This window comes from Salmo trutta, chromosome 2, assembly GCF_901001165.1.
Source record: "Salmo trutta chromosome 2, fSalTru1.1, whole genome shotgun sequence".
Taxonomy (NCBI): domain Eukaryota; kingdom Metazoa; phylum Chordata; class Actinopteri; order Salmoniformes; family Salmonidae; genus Salmo; species Salmo trutta.
The window spans coordinates 15,652,418-15,670,176 of record NC_042958.1 but is presented as its reverse complement, the minus strand read 5'-3'; the positions used below and the strand labels follow the sequence as shown (position 1 = coordinate 15,670,176).

Here is a 17,759-nt window from a genome sequence, read left to right as displayed (position 1 = left end):
ACCTGAGGGAAGGGGTCTGAATACTTTCCGAATGTAAAACATCCAGAAATATTGAAAGTAGTAAGTAGTACCTTGTTGATTTCAACTATCCATCCCACAAAGTGTGTAAAAGTTTCAGTGTCAAAAACACCCCTCGCTCCACACACATCCCTTACCCAGACATCCACACACACGCTAGTCACCATAAAAACAGAGAAAAATGCAAACCATCTTTGTAAAAAGATAAACGAGCAAAAAGAAAAGCAAGTGCAGAGCTGAAGCCTGTGGGGGGGTAGAAACACCTTTATGGGTGGAGAAAGAAATGCCTTTATGGGTGGAGAGACCAGAAACAGAGTGTGTTTGTGGGAGGGAGGGAGAGAGAAACCCTCAAGAGAGGGGGGATGGGCAGAGATATTTTTGTGTGGAATGTAAATAAGGGCTCACTGGTAATAGTGTGTGTGTGGGGAAAAGGGAGAAAATATGTGTGTGTACTTACCGCGGACAGAGGGTGGTCTTGGGAGAGGCTCGCCTGGAGAAGCCTGGAGCTCCAATGCTGTTCCCATCTCCGCCCTCCTGATCTACACACACACAGTAAATAACACACTTACCACACTGTGATTGTGTCTCTCTCACACACACACACACACACTTTCTCTCGCCATCTCCCTCTTCTCCCTCCAGGCCCCAGGCCAGACGTCTCTTTTCATTTTCCTCTGCAAGAGCAATAAATCACACATGCACACACAAATACATGTGCAAAGACACACACAAACACACACCAGCATGCACTGGCCTCCACTTAAGACTCCTATTTTACCCCCTTCCCCTCTTTTCTTTTCCTTTATTTTTAACCCTTTCCATTCTTCCACCAGCAGCCTGTCATTCAAAAGAACAAACACACCCACGGTCAGTCGCAATATAGTTAACCCTTAGAGGTCAGGGAGGACCAATGGCTGCAGGCAGTACTGAAACACCAGGAAACACTTTATTCTCCCCTTTTCTCCTGCCCCTCCCATTTTATTTATCCCGCTCCTCCCCCCTTCTCCCTCTCCTCCTCCCCCACTGTTCTCCCACCCCTCCCCCTTTTCTCCCGCTACCCCCACATGTACAGCACCGTCACCACCCACTCCCCGGTCACTAAGCGCTGTATGTGTGTACGCATGTGAGTGTGTGACGTAACCTGAGCAGTGGGTCAGTGGGTGTTGTGACCTCTGAACCCTCTGTAGACCGTGATCTATTCATGATCAAACCGCACGCACGCACACCAACCTGCGGGGGAAGCTTGAGACTGTGCGATGAGGGCAGCCATGGCAGAGTTAGGGTTGAGTCGGTTTCCAAACATGTGGGAGGGAGCCATGTTGAACACTGGACCTGGTAACCCACTCACCTACAGGGACGAAAGAGTCTCAGTTACAATACATGGAGGATGACTGGATGGAGTTGGTAACATAAGTGAAGACTGTGGTGGAAAATGACATTAGTCATGCTATCCCGTGTTTTACTGCTTAAAGAATAGTATCTTGTTATATGCTAGTGTTTTTTCTAACCTTTCTAAACTTGTCTTGGTGTGACTTAGTCATAACACTGGGCGTATAGCTAAGAGACGTTTGGGTGCAATCGCAGCATGTGACATCCTGTGGGTTTACTATCTACAGAAAGTCACATGTATGGGAACTTGCAGAAAGGAGTACAATATAGTGTTTGTTGTTGTGAATGCAGTTAGATGGCTGAGCCCTCGGGCTAACAACCTCATGCTATCTTAAATCTGCACAGACAACTAATTGCCTTCTTCACATTATCTGCTGACTGCTATGCACACAAGAAGGAGACCCGACTGTTTGTTAAGCTTTCAACTCTGAACCATTCTCGGTGATGGTTGATTGCTTCATTTTTGCAAATCTTATAAAATTGTTGTTTGAACGAATCTGCAGTCTTTTCCTACAGAATTGCTACCACAATTTGGCGACGAGGATGGGATGGCTAACGCCGCTTGCTGATTGCGCCGGAGGAGACCCGGGTTAACTGCGAGCAAGGGAGCCCACATGCCAACTAAAACAGAGCAGAAAAGGACCTGCCTCGGACCGGCAGGGAGCGTCAGTGAGTGGATATGCCATTCTGAACAGACAAAATAAATTAAGGGTGAGACTGAATTTCTTTTGAACATCATAGAAAATCCTGTTCTGGGACAGGATGTGCACATTATGTCTTTGTTGTAGGAAAGACACCCCTAATTAGAAACGTTGTTGTAGCAGAGTTCTTTCTGTGTTTCTCTGTTGAAGCAGAGAAGCAGCCATGGGATATGACACGGTTACGAGTTATGTGATTCCAGGGCACAATCCTGAGACAGAAAAAATTTAAGAATCCTGCAGGTTACAAAAATACAAAAAAAACGGAAAATAAACATTGTAAAAGAAAATGAATGAGTCAGTGTACTGGTAAACAATTGGTTATGAAAGGGAAACCAGTTATACATTTAAACCATACACAGAAGTGTGCATAGACGGGACTCCCATGTGGGTACAACATTTAAATTACAGAGTAATTCAAATCAAATCACGTGTAGTGATTCGTCACGTGCGCCGAATACAACAGGTGAAATACTTAGTGAAATGCTTACTTACAGGCTCTAACCAATAGTGCAAAAAAGGTATTAGGTGAACAATAGGTAGGTAAAGAAATAAAACAACAGTAAAAAGACAGCCTATAAAAGTAGCAAGGCTACATACAGACACCGGTTAGTCAGGCTGATTGAGGTAGTATGTACATGTAGATATGGTTAAAGTGACTATGCATATATGATAAACAGAGAGTAGCAGCAGAGTAGCAGCGTAAAAAGAGGGGTTGGGGGGGCACACAATTCAAATAGTCCGGGTAGCCATTTGATTATCTGTTCAGGAGTCTTATGGCTTGGGGTAAAAACTGTTGAGAAGCCTTTTGGTCCTTAAGACTTGGCACTCCGGTACCGCTTGCCATGCGGTAGGAGAGAGAACAGTCTATGACTGGGGTGGCTGGGGTCTTTGACAATTTTTAGGGCCTTCCTCTGACACCGCCTGGTGTAGAGGTCCTGGATGGCAGGCAGCTTAGCCCCAGTGATGTATTGGGCCGTACACACTACCCTCTGTAGTGACTTGCGGTCAGAGGCCGAGCAATTGCCGTACCAGGCAGTGATGCAACCAGTCAGGATGCTCTCGATGTTGCAGCTGTAGAACTTTTTGAGGATCTCAGGACCCATGCCAAATCTTTTTAGTTTCTGAGGGGGAATAAGCTTTGTCGTGCTCTCTTCACGACTGTCTTGGTGTGTTTGGACCATTCTAGTTTGTTGTTGATGTGGACACCAAGGAACTTGAAGCTCTCAACCTGCTCCACTACAGCCCCATCGATGAGAATGGGGGTGTGCTCGGTCCTCCTTTTCCTGTAGTCCACAATCATCTCCTTAGTCTTGATCACGTTGAGGGATAGGTTGTTAATCTGGCACCACCCGGCCAGGTCTCTGACCTCCTCCCTATAGGCTGTCTCGTCGTTGTCGGTGATCATGCCTACCACTGTTGTGTCGTCTGCAAACTTAATGATGGTGTTGGAGTCGTGCCTGGCCATGCAGTCATGGGTGAACAGGGAGTACAGGAGGGGACTGAGCACGCAGCGCTGGGGAGCTCCAGTGTTGAGGATCAGCGTGGCAGATGTGTTGCTACCTACCCTCACCACCTGGGGGCGGCCTGTCAGGAAGTCCAGGATCCAGTTGCAGAGGGAGGTGTTTAGTCCCAGGATTCTTACCTTAGTGATGAGCTTTGAGGGTACTATGGTGTTGAACGCTGAGCTGTAGTCAATGAATAGCATTTTCACGTAAGTGTTCCTTTTGTCCAGGTGGGAAAGGGCAGTGTGGAATGCAATAGAGATTGCATCATCTGTGGATCTGTTTGGGCGGTATGCAAATTGGAGTGGGTCTAGAGTTTCTGGGATAATGGTGTTGATGTGAGCCATTACCAACCTTTCAAAGCACTTCATGGCTACGGACGTGAGTGCTACGGGTCTGTAGTCATTTAGGCAGGTTGCCTTTGTGTTCTTGGGCACAGGGACTATGGTGGGCTGCTTGAAACATGTTGGTATTACAGACTCAATCAGGGACATGTTGAAAATGTCAGTGAAGACACCTGCCAGTTGGTCAGCACATGTACGAAGCACACGTCCTGGTAAACCGTCTGGCCCCGCAGCCTTGTGTATGTTGACCTGGTTCAAGGTCTTACTCACATCGGCTACGGAGAGCGTGATCACACAGTCGTCCGGAACAGCTGATGCTCTCATGCATGCCTCAGTGTTGCTTGCCTCGAAGCGAGCATAGAAGTGATTTAGCTCGTCTGGTTCAAATATATTTAGATGGAGAAGAAATTACTGTTTTGAAATTACAAGAAAGGAAGACGTTCCTAACCAAATACTGTTTGTTTTGTGTGTTTTTGTTTCCTGAGTGTGTGTATTGATGAGAGATTTATATTATGGATGGACGATGGACCCTATCAGCCCGACTGGCTGCACAGTGTGATCGAATAGAGGAACACATATTCTCCAGTAGTAAATTGGCAGACGTTCCAGTATTGTTTCTAATTCAAGGTATCAAAACCGTTACCAATTAAAAAGGCACAAATACCATAACTACACTCTGGGGAATTGGGTATCACTACCTTAGAATTATTATTATTATTTTAATCAGCACATATTAGAGCCGTGAGTGAGTAAATCTAAACACTCTGGCCATGGTCAGGAAGAGGTAAAACTATAGCAAAACCATAGAGGCACTAAAATAAGCGCAAGAGTATTGTACCAATTCAGCTCGAATATGGAAAAAATCCAATCATGGATAAAACTGGGCAGCATTTCCCTGCTGACGGGAAATATGCGAAAGCGGATACAAATGTATTGCTTTAATTAATTATGACAATTTGTTAGTTACGCTATCCTTATGAACCGCATAGCATATCATTACAGCAGTATGAACCGGTAATATATGTTAGCTAGTTACCTAACGTTCGTTGGCTACTAATATATTGAACTTTCCAGTATATTAACTATATGCCATCTAACTACCCAAAGTTTATTGACGTGATTAATTACGACATTTTTAGCTTAGCTAAATGGTATAGTCATTGTGCATTCTCATCGGACATTGTTAATTTGGGTGCTTCGTGAGTTCGCTCTGGCTATCTGCTCGGATTTCAGAGCACTTATCTGAATGTACCAGAGCGCAGAATAACTTATGAATTTACGAACGCTCAACACCCATTGAATATGGCCGGTGTCAGTAAATGTCGGGGGAAAATAATGTAAAATTGAACGTAAAATTCAAATTGTTGCCAGCAGCACAGTAAGTCACCAACGCTTTTGATAACATGGGAAAAGCCATTGGCACACAGGAGTGATGGTTGCTGATAATGGGCCCGTACGCCTATGTAGATATTCCATTAAAAATCAGCTCTCTCCAGCTTCAGTAGTCATTTACAACATTAACAATGTCTACACTGTATTTAATTAATGGGACCCCAAACTTTGGAACGGTAGTGTATATTAGTATGGTTATTAGCGTAGTGTGTTGGGCCATTGGTCATTCGAAAATTGAATGTAGGGGCACCACTGGCTAAATTTACGACAGCAAAAGTATTATATTTAGTGGTGACATGGGCAGAATCTAAAGCGATACGACTACTACCCATGTCTTTGAACATGGGACCAGTAACAATGCCCGGATAATTTTACATTGCGATGGGTATGGATCTAATTTTGGGATAATTGGATAGTTGTTTTAATTCTCGCAAGAATTATCCAATCGCTAAAAGGGTGTAAATTTAAGGGGGTCTGTGTTGATACAGTATGTAGTGATTTGTTATTTGCGTAAAAAGAGACGAGGAAACTCATGCCAGACATCACCACATTAGTAAACTATTTGGTAGAGCACGGTCACGAGGCATCATATGGGAAAGTACAACCAGCGAAACAAGAGATAACATATTTGGGGGTTTTGATTTCGGAAATCACGAAGCACATTACACCTGATCGAGTAGGAACAATGTGTTTTTTTGGCACAAACATACACTCCTCGCACTCAGGAAAACCCTAGAGGTTTTAATCTTGTGAGACACTTTATTCCGTCTTATTGTGAAATAGATTTATAGAATTGAAAAAAGGGAGGAGGGGTCATGAGTAGGGTTGCACATTTTGGGGAATATTCAGAGGTGGAAACTTTCCGTGGGAATTAACAGGAATATATGGGAATTAATATTAATACCATTTAAATGCAGATATTTTTTGCATTGGATATATTTACAATAGGATATGGAGACAGAAACATAAACCTTTTACCTTATCATAAGTAGACAAATGCAAATGATTAAATCCTTCCAATAGAATTTTTTTTAAATAAATTTGTTACAAATTTAACTTGAATGAAATTTGTTGACTCTTCACATGGGATGATTTTCACTGAACAAAAGAAAGAAAATATTGAATGATCCCCTATGATCCATTGCATCTCCCAAAAACGTTTTCAACATGCATCGGAAAAATGATAGTCTAGAAACTAAAGCTTGGTTGTCTTCCTCTCAGGCTTCCATGTCTTCTCCCTGGACCTCCTCAATGTCCACCTCTTGAACATCAGACTCTGAGGCCTCATCTTCAGTGTCACTTTCCAACCTTGTTGAGGACGGCTCGTTGTCAGGCTCAAAAAGCCTCACATTTGCCCGGATGGCCACCAATTTTTCAACCCTTGTATTGGTCAGCCTGTTGAGTGCTTTGGTGTGTGTGCTCCCAAACAAGGACCAGTTGCGCTCTGAGGCGGCCGATGGTGGGATTTGGAGGATGATGGAGGCAACAGGGGAAAGAGCCTCAGATCCACAAAGTCCCTTCCAACAGGTGGCTGATGAGATATGTTGGCATGACGGCCATATTGCATCTCCATCCCAAAGCCCTTGCTTGGAAGTGTACTTCACCAGACTGTCAAGAACCTTGCCCTCATCCAGGTCAAGGTGGCGAGACACGGTAGTCATGAAGCTGGTTGAGAGAATGTCAAGAGTGTGCAAACTTGTCATCAAGGCAAAGGGTGGCTACTTTGAAGAATCTCAAATATAAAATATATTTTAATTGTTTAACACTTTTTTGGTTACTACATGATTCCATATGTGATATTTCATAGTTTTGATGTCTTCACTATTATTCTACAATGTAGAAAATTGTACAAATAAAGAAAAACCCTTGAATGAGTAGGTATGTCCAAACTTTTGACTGGTACTCTATATTTGTTTTGCTATTCAAACGGTTATCGCTGCCATTTGGCTGCCCAATAACCATCATCCAAAATGCCAAGATCGTCACAGCCCTGAGAACTCCTCTCATCCTTTTGAAAACCTATTTGAACTTAATATAACTAGTAGGTCTCTGACAATAATGTTGATCTGACTCTGTTCAGCACTGGCCTAGTCTGTGTCTGTGGTGTGTGTATGTACTCACATGGGGGGAGACCGTGTTGATCATGGGGGCTGTGGCAGTGAAGGGACTGGGAGGAGCTAGGGAGGCCATCGGCTGTTGCAACTCAGAGTTAGCGCCACTCATGGGAGCAGGTCCCACCCCTGACGACACGTCACAACTGGAGAACACACCTACAAGGAGAGACATCACCATCATCATCATAACTTTTATCATCATCATACTTTTTCATAACCATGAAAATAAACTCATCTTCATTGTCTTGTGGTTATATGAGTTGTGTGCAGTACAGTAGTGTGTGTGTGTATGGTACCATGAACGAGTGGACTGGACCAAATCAACAACAAAACACATTCTCACACATGCACCCTGTACACCAGGGATAGGCAACTAGATTCAGCCGCAGGCTGGTTTTTGTCAGAGTAGATAGTTAGGGGGCCGGAACAAAATTGTAATAATTTGTACACTGCAAATTGATCACAATTTAGGTGAAAATGTGACTGCCTTTGAAAATAAATAATTCCATACCTAAAGTAGATTGAGACAATCATATGTCTCTTTTTATGCGTGTGAATACATGGGAATAGATTTCCTAAATAAAAAATTGTCTTTAGCTGAAAACTAAAAACTATGGGGCGAATTTGCCCCACAGCCGCCTGTTGCCGACCCCTGCTGTACACAAACACACAACTACATATTAAAAACACAGTGGATGGAGGCCTGTCCTGCCACTGACCCAGAATAACAAGCAGAAATCTGATGACTCACACATTGTTCTATCACACACATACACACAGCTTTTTATACTGGGGGAAAGGGGGGGAAGCTCCATTCATATTCATGTTCCTCCCCCATCACATGCCCTCTATCTGTTAAGTTGTTGCTGCTGCTGTTTTATTGATTTCACACACACACACACACACACACACACACACACACACACACACACACACACACACACACACCCCTTAACCGGTATAAACTCTGCCCCTGCCCCTTAGTGACCCCAAGGGAGGGGGGAGTAGGGAGGAGGAGTGAGAGGCCCCCCTCACCCCACAAAAGGCTGAATGGCTGTGGGCAGCACATATTCACTAGAGGAACAAGAGTGCTTTGTGCATGAGAGTGCAAGATGGAGAACGAAGGAAAACGAGAGATCATGTACTGCAGAAACTCCAAGACTACTCCTCAGGTCATACAAACACAATAGAACACATCTCCTAACCTACGCAATATTGCTGACAAGACAATCCACAATTACCAGATATTAATGTTAAAATCAGACTAAACTGACTAAATTACTCTACTTAATCTGATGCCATCATAAATTATATACAAATCTAACATTAGTAATAAGCCAGTCTTATAATTAAAAATTAAAAATGGGGTAGAGATTGCTACGCCGAGCCTACATATATCCATATTCCAAAGCAAGCCTCCATTTACCACTAGGCCAATACATCAACGGTGGGGTTACATTTATCATGTCAACACAGGAATACATGTAGTGAATATGCTTTTATGGACCCTAGTTAATCATCAACAACACAGAATAAAGGATGGAGGGTGTGTGTTCACGTTTTACTATACTTGGGAGTATACACAAGTAGGCTCCTTAACAGCTTCTACCCCCAAGCCATAAGACTGCTGAACAATTAATCAAATGGCCACCGGACTATCTACATTGACCCCCACATTTAATTTGTACACTGCTGCTACTCACTGTTTAGTATCTATGCAGAGTCACTTTACCGCTACCTACATGTACAAATTACCTCGACTAACCTGTACCCTGCACATTGACTCGGAACCGGTACCCCCTGTATATAGCCTCGTTATTGTTATTTTATTGTGTTACTTTTGATTTTTTTTTTTACTTTAGTCTACTTGGTAAATATTTTCTTAACTCTTCTTGAACTGAACTGTTGGTTAAGGGCTTGTAAGTAAGCATTTCATGGTAAGGTCTACACTTGTTGTATTCGGCGCATGTGACAAATAAAGTTTGATTTGAGTACCAGAACTCCTCACAAGAATAGTAAGCAACTATTTTGCCGGTCCTCACTTGTTAAAACGCCATTTTAGGCTTAGGGGCTAGGTTTAGGAGTTAGGGTTAAGGAGAACAGTCCTAACAAGTATAGTAAGACATAGCTCTGTGTGAGTGTGGACAAGCCCCATTAGCTCAGCTGCATTGGCGTAGGACTGTCCAATCGGGAATCAATCAAAGTGATCAATTAGGACTTACCAACATCACCCTTCCTCACCCCCTCCATATATCCCCCCTGGAAACCGCTCAACCCCTAGTAACCCCCTCAAGCCAGGGACCCACCACATCTCAGCCTCCAATAATGTGTGTGTGTGTCAGGGTTTGCGTTAGGAAAATGCAGCGCGGGACAACGTGAGAAATTTACCGGACCCATATGCATTGGGTACATAACCCATTAGGGCTTCCACCCATGGTGATCAGAATGACAGAAATCACATGTAGATTATGAAAATGCATCTTAACAGAACATGCAACTCATGTAATGAAGCAGCCAATAAAACATAATTTTCAAACATTTGCCAAAATGCAATGTGGGAAAACACACCATTCAAATAGCGCACCTGGGAAAACACACCATTCAAATAGCGCACCTGGGAAAACACACCATTCAAATAGCGCACCTGGGAAAACACACCATTCAAATAGCGCACCTGGGAAAACACACCATTCAAATAGCGCACCTGGGAAAACACACCATTCAAATAGCGCACCTGGGAAAACACACCATTCAAATAGCGCACCTGGGAAAACACACCATTCAAATAGCGCACCTGGGAAAACACACCATTCAAATAGTGCACCTGATATAAATGTTCATCTCTGTCATATATGGAACTTCTGTTAGAAACTTAGAAAGAGGAGGAATCCAAAGATGCAACAACTAGGACGGGTTGCTAATATGACTAGGATTCTGCCTGTGGCTTCTGGACAACAAAAGAAAGTTGATATCAGGGCATACAATTAACCCCCACCAAAATCGGGTAGATTTAGGCATTGGCGGGTAAGAATGTCTATTTCACCAGTCACTTTGGCGCATGATCAATTTGCAGGGCTCTACAGTGGGAGCATTTCATTCGCAAATAAAAATTGTCAAAAGTCAAGCATAAGCACATTAGAGTTAGAAAAATACTGCAGTAGCTTTATTTCTGCTGTTTTGTTTCATAGCTGCTAATTGCACAAATAGGATTATAATTTATGTCCCACCTCGCGCAACAACACTGCCTGGCAGGGGAGCTGAGCTCACTGAGTGAAGTGCTGATAAATTCATTTTTGGAGGCACTGTGCACAGGCATAAAAGCTGGTCTAATTTGACTTTGTCCTCATGTTTCTTGGCTATTTACATTGTTTTGTTCACAAGCTCAGTTGTTTTTCAAAATGTTAGTTTGAGTCTGCTGCTTCAACTGATAGGGAAGAGGCGCCCTAGTCAGATCCCAAATCTCTCACATATCGCCCTGTTACCACGGTAACCTCCCGCCTTTAAAGGGGCAGTTGAACATTTTGGCTGATATTTTGATTAAAAGACTGAGGTCACAAAAAAATGTAATGAAATTCAACAATATACCACATTACTTCTTACTAATACATGTCTTGTTTTAGAAACATTACAAAGCATGGTCGTCTGTTTTATTTATTATTAGTTTTGTTAAAAAGTAATTATGGCCCAAAAATATTTGGGCTGGTAGATTTTTTTAATCTACCTGCCAGTGACTGGTGGACCAAAAAGTACATTTTAGGCCCTGTTTGATGAAAACAAATAGAGCAGGAGAGAAACAGTGGTCCAATAGGGAAGTAAATGGAAATACATATGAAAATTATATAATTACTCCTGTCTATACAGAAAGAAAGAAAATACTTAACCAGAAAGCATAACAGCCAGAGAGGAATCGAGGATCATTAGTTTCTTTTAAATTATTGAGTAGCGGATGTAAATGAAAAGCATAAAACGTGTGAAGGTAATGTGTCTTGAGTATAATTTAAAATGTTGAGACAAGAAGGGAAGGGTGTGTTGAAGATATAGGCGAGCCTCTCCAGAATGGCTCAGCTGTCTCCCGCCAATTCTTGCCCATTCATTGTTTCATTGTGTGCCCTTTCATACATTTATTTTTTTTACATCAATTCCCCTTTACATGTCACCAGTAGTAAATGTAACATTAATTCCCATTATTTGGTTACATTAATTTCTGTTAATGCCTGTATTAGTGAGTCATTTACCTTTCTCATTCTCGGAGTGGAACGCTGTCTGCAGAGTTCACAACCTGCGACACTTATGAGAAACAAGTTTTGGTTTATTTCATAATCATTTATGAGATTTGTCCATTTTTTCATGCTTAATGTGAGAAATTAGCATGTGTCTGGTTTCTCTGTGCTGGTAATGTTGAATGAGTGCTAGCGCCTGAGCACGCATAGAAGTACCTGGCCTCACGGTCTATCATATGGTGAAGGCTGGTGATCTCGCATTAGTAGACAACTTCTGAGATTTATTTACATTTTTATGATTAACCACGTGACAATGATTTTGAGAAACTAAGACATTATTGAAATGAAACTGTTCCACGACAATGCGCATATAAAAATCCTAACTGGCACGAAGAACAGTAGAAATGGTAGGAACAATTTTAATCTTCCCCAACATGAAACTCACGTGCTGCCTATGAATAATTGCCTCCACATTTCCATGGTCGGAGTTTGCCTATAGGCTACTTTGAAGCAAGGTAAGACATGCCTCATAATATGAACAAAAAAAACAAGAAATAGGGACACCAGAAGAAAGTAAGAAGCTATAAACAGGGTCAATTCCAATACCATATTTACAATGTGCAGGGATATTGGAGTGATAAGAGGTAGATAAGTATAGGGCTAAGGTGACTAGGCATCAGGATGTATGATAAACAGAGTAGCAGCAGCGTAAATTAAGACTGTATGCGAGTGTCAGTGTGTGTGAGTGTGTAGAGTCCTGAAAGTGCATAGAGATAAATACAAGGGTCAACTTTGATAATCCGTGTAGCCATTTTGTTATCTATTTAGCAGTCTTATGGCTTGGGGATAGAAACTGTTCAGGAGCCTGTTGTGTCAGACTTGATCCACCGGTACCGTATTTCGTGCGGAAGAAGAGAGAACAGTCTATAGCTTGGGTGGCTGGAGTCCTTAACAATTTTCTGGGCATTCCCTTCACACCGCCTGATATAGAGGTCCTGGATTGCAGGAAGCTCGGCCCAGTGATGTACTTGACTGTCTGCATCACCCTCTGCAGCGCCATGTGATCGAAGGCGGTGCTGTTGCCATACCAAGCAGTGATGCAGCTAGTCGAAATGCTCTCAATGGTGCAGCTGCAGAACCTTTGAGGATTTGAGGCCCCATGCCAAACTTTTTCAACCTTCTGAGGGGGAAGAGGCGCTGTCACGCCTTCTTCACAACTGCGTGTGTGAACCTTTTTCAGTACTTAGTGATTTGGACCCAGGGGAACTTGAAGCTATCGACCCACTACACTGCAGCCCAGTCGATGTGGATGGGGGCTTGCTTGCCCCCCGTTTCCTGTAGTCTACGGTCAACTCCTTGATTTTACTGTCGTTGAGGGTGAACAGGGAGTACAGGAGTGGACAAAGCACAAATACCCCTGTGAGACAATGAGGTTTAAAATGACTGAATGGGTCTGCCAGATCATCCAGTCCTCTGGTTTCGGTGAGGGCCCTCACACACGGTATGGTGTTGTTATTGTTGAAGCGTGCATAAAATGTGTAGAGTTTATCTGGGTCTTCTTTTGTAATCCATAATAGACTGTAGCCCTTGCCACATGGGATGGGCCTCGGAGCCTACGTAAATATGATTCCACTTTATTCCTATATTGTCCTTTTGCCCACTTGATGACTCTGCAGAGGTCATAGCCAACTTCCTGTACTTGCTCCTATTCTCAGTAGTAGCATCAGGGTTGTCTGTGATGGCCCAGTGTGCGGTAGCCCTGTACTTTACCGTAGCACCAACCTTGGTCTTAATCCAGGGCTTTTGATTGGGGAAGCAGCGAACCTTCACAGTGGGGACAAGTCACCGATGCATTTCCTTATGAAGCCGGTGACGGAGGTGGTTAGCTCGATGTTATCAGGGGAATCTTGGAACATATTCCAATCAGCGGTAGCAAACCGACCCGTGGCATAATCTCTGATTCATTTCTTAATGGCACGAGTCACAGGTGCTTCCCGTTTGAGCTTCTGCTTGGAAACAGGAAACAGGAGTACGGAGTTATGATCTGATTTGCAGAATGGTGGACAAGGTAGGGCCTTGTATGCTTGCTTAAGAGGCAAAGGAGACTTGTTGATGGAAGTTTGGAAATTAGTCTAAATGATGGCAAACTAAAATCAGCGTCAATACTACCACTGCGCTCGAGTCAGAACACCAATTGTTGTTGATGAAGAGGCACACGCCTCCCCTTCCTCTACTGTCCACTCGGTGAATGGAGAATCCATCCAGTTGGATATCCATTGTCCAAAAGCCATGCTTCAGAAAAGCAGAGAATATTGCAGTTTAGAGAGTCCCGTTGGTAGCAAATCCACGTTCGAACGTCATCCATCTTATTATCAAGTGACCAATAGAATGGAGGGAAGAGGTGGCCGGTTTTCCCTTCGCCTTAATCCTGGCAGGATTACCCCTTTCTTGCCACAAATGCCAGCGTTTCCTCTTGGATACCCCGAAAATTGGGTCGGAATTACAGAAAGAGCCCAGGGCAGATGAGTCAAAGTCGGAATTGGGGTAACTGCTGATCTTATGTTCAAAAGTTCCTGTCGGTTATAAGAAATGATAGCAGATACATTTTGTGAATATAAAGTACAAATAAACGCCAAAATAATCACCAAATAGCAAAGTTGGGTCAGAGCTTGCCGTTTCAATTACCAGTTGAGAAATAAAAATAGCTATTTTAAATCATGCACCAAATTGTTTTTTAACGCGATTGCATTTAGAATGGTTGCGCAATGAATGGGTTTATAAAGGCATATGTTTTACTCCAGCAACAAACATCTGAGAAGCTGCAGGAGAAATCCAGCTCAAAATAGGCTCTGTATGCTGTGCGTGTGATAGTTGTGTTGGAAAAATAAAATGCATGATTAACGAAAATACAAAGGCTAATTTAATTCCACAAAATTATACATATTAACCTATAGACCGATAAGCATGATGGTGAAATGTATTAGCATCGACTGGTATTTCAAAAATTTTTCTTCTGGTCATTTTGGCCGCCGCAGTTCTACTTAACGGCTTAAACATTTTGTGCCAGCTAATGGAAACCTTGGTGTGTGTGGTTGTCTCTAGCCATCAGGTCTCTCCAGGAGAGATGTATGCAGGTTTAGAGAGGGTTAAGCAAGGGAGAATACTACTACACTGATCCGCAGCCAACATCAGATCAGACGGCTGGAGTCCTGCCTGTACTGCAAAACATGAAGACCACTTTAACCCTAGCTGCCCTCCCGATGACATTAAACAGCACTGATTAACCTCCACCCACACACACCCTCCGTACTATCAAACATTAACTCAGCCCAAATCTAACCCCCATTTCACCTTCATTCATCAAACACTCACGTTCACACACACAATCATTGAATTAAAACAAAGAGAGTATGCCTATAGTGAGAATCCTTCAAGGCAGGGTTCCAGACTCTGACCTTTAAGCCACATTGAGACCATGTGACCTGGCTGTGCAATTTTTTAAAATGTATTGGTTGCATCGGTGCGGGCTGCACATTCACCTCACTCAAAACGTCCTAATTTTTAGGAGACTAAAATCCTGATTTGGTCACACAGCCAAGTACATCACCCTCATGATTCCTGTAATGAAAGTGTCTTCCTGACTGTTCCTGTCTTGCTGGGGCCTGCTGCTGTATCGAGTGAGCCACTCTCTCCTTTCCCAGGAGGAAGAAGTGTTCTGATTGTATACAATTTTTTTATACAACTGCTGGGAACACACAGCTATCCTGTTGTCACAGATGGAGAGAGGATGTTCTCAGTTTCTGTAGGTATACTTTTAATTTCTCAACTCTCAAATATGAGCTCAATAGCAACTAATCAAATAAAATGTGATTTGTCACATGCTTCGTAAACAGGTGTAGACTAACAGTGAAATACTTACTTGTGGGCTCTTCCCAACAACGCAGAGAAAAAAGAGAAATAATAACAAGGAATAAATACAATGAATAACGATAACATGGCTATATACACAGAGTACCAGTACCGAGTTGATGTGCAGGGGTACGAGGTAATTGAGCTAGATATGTACATATAGGTAGGGATAAAGTGACTAGGCGACAGGATAGATAATAAACAGTAATAGCAGCGTATGTAATGAGTCAAAAGAGTTAGTGCAAAAAGGGTCAAATGCAGATCGTTAAATAGTTAACCAATAGCTACCCGGACTAACTATGTAGCAGTTTTATGGCTTGGGGGTAGAAACGGTTCAAGGTCCTGTTGGTTCCAGACTTGGTGCATACCGCTTGCCATGCAGTAGCAGAGAGAACAGTCTAGGACTTGGGTGACTGGAATCTTTGACAATTTTTAGGGCCCTTCTCTGACACCGCCTGGTTTAGAGGTCCTGGATGTCAGGGAGCTCGGCCCCAGTGATGTACTGGGCCGTAGGCACAACCCTCTGTAGCGCCTTGCGGTCGGATGCCAAGCAGTTGCCATAACAAGTGGTGATGCAGCCAGTCAAGATGCTCTCAGTGGTGCAACTGTAAAACTTTGAGGTTCTGAGGGTCCATGCCAAATCTTTTCAGCCTCCTGAGGGGGAAGAGGCATTGTCGTGCCCTCTTCACGACTGTGTTGGTGTGTGTGGACCATGACCATACCTTAGTGATGGTGACACCAATGAACTTAAAGCTCTCGACCTGCTCCACTACTGCCCCGCTGATGTGGAGGAGGGCGCGATCGGCCCGTAGTTTCCTTTAGTCCTCAATAAGCTCCTTTGTCTTGCTGACACTGAGGGAGAGGTTGTTGTCCTGGCAGTCTCTGACCTCCCTGTAGGCCATTACGTCATCTGCAAACTTGATGGTGTTGAGTCGTGTGAGGCCACGCAGTCGTGGGTAAACAGGGAGTACAGGAGGGGACTAAGAACGCACCCCTGAGGGTCCCCCGTGTTGAGGGTTTGCGTGATAGACGCGTTGTTGCCTTCCCTCACCACCTGGAAGCGGCCCATCAGGAGATCCAGGATACAGTTGCAGAGGAAAGATGTTTAATCCCAGGGTCCTTAGCTTAGTGATGAGCTTGGAGGGCACTATGGTGTTGAACGCTGAACTGTAGTCAATGAACAGCATTCTCACGTAGGTGTTCCTATTGTCCAGGTGGGAAAGGGCAGTATGGAGTGCAATAGAGATTGTGTCATCTGTGGATCTGTTGGGGCGGTATGTCAATTGGAGTGGGTCCTGGATGTTTGGGACGATGGTGTTGATGTGAGCCATGACCAGCCTTTCAAAGCCTTTCATCTCTACAGATGTGAGTGCTACAGGGCGATATTCATTTAGCCAGGTTACCTTGGCGTTCTTGACCACAGGGACTATGGTGGTCTGCTTGAAACATATGGGTATTACAGACTGGATCAGGGAGAGTTTGAAAATGTCAGTGAAGACTGGTCAGCACATACTCAGAGTATGCGTCCTGGTAATCCGCCTTGTGAATCCGCCTTGTGAATGTTAACCTGTTTAAAGGCGTTACTCACATCTGCTACGCAGAGCGTGATCACACAGTCGTCTGGAACAGCTGGTGCCCTCATACATGGTTGAGCCTTGCTAGCCTCCAAGCAAGCATAGAAGGTATTTACCTCATCTGTTAGGCTTGTGTCATTGAAAACCTTGCGAATGGGTTTCCCTTTGCAATCCGTGATTGTCTGCAAGCCCTGCCATATCCAACGAGTGTCAGAGCTGGTGTGTAGGATTTGATCTTGGTCCTGTATTGACGCTTTGCCTGTTTGATGGTTCGCCGGAGGGCGTAGCGGGATTTCTTATAAGCTTTGATATAGGGAGCGCGCAAAATGCTGAGTGCATAGGCCTCATTGGGCGGTAGGCTACAACTGCAACGTTATTTTTGGACATTAAAATGTACTGTTATATTAATACATGGCTACTATCAATCAATGGGTATTATCTTTAGAGTTAGTTTCCACTTATTTAGGCGATGAATTATCCCCAAATAAAGTAGCCCATGATATTATTTCACAAAAAGATGGATGCAAATTTACCTCTATTGAAATTGTATTTTTTTTTTACGTTTAAAACTAATTATATCTAAAGCCCTATTTTAA

General features: G+C 43.4%; 1 protein-coding gene across 3 annotated transcripts in view; it reads right to left on the bottom strand.

The window, feature by feature from the left end:
• Positions 1–475: 475 nt before the first annotated feature.
• mllt10 (MLLT10 histone lysine methyltransferase DOT1L cofactor) overlaps positions 476–17,759 on the bottom strand; it is a gene marked incomplete at its 3' end in the record, with an annotated part of 66,661 nt that continues 49,377 nt past the window's right edge. For all 3 annotated transcript variants that reach the window (XM_029696480.1, XM_029696501.1, XM_029696492.1), the window contains 3 exon segments: positions 476–557; positions 1,249–1,366; positions 7,468–7,616. In XM_029696480.1, the coding sequence (XP_029552340.1) occupies positions 476–557; positions 1,249–1,366; positions 7,468–7,616 (349 nt within the window).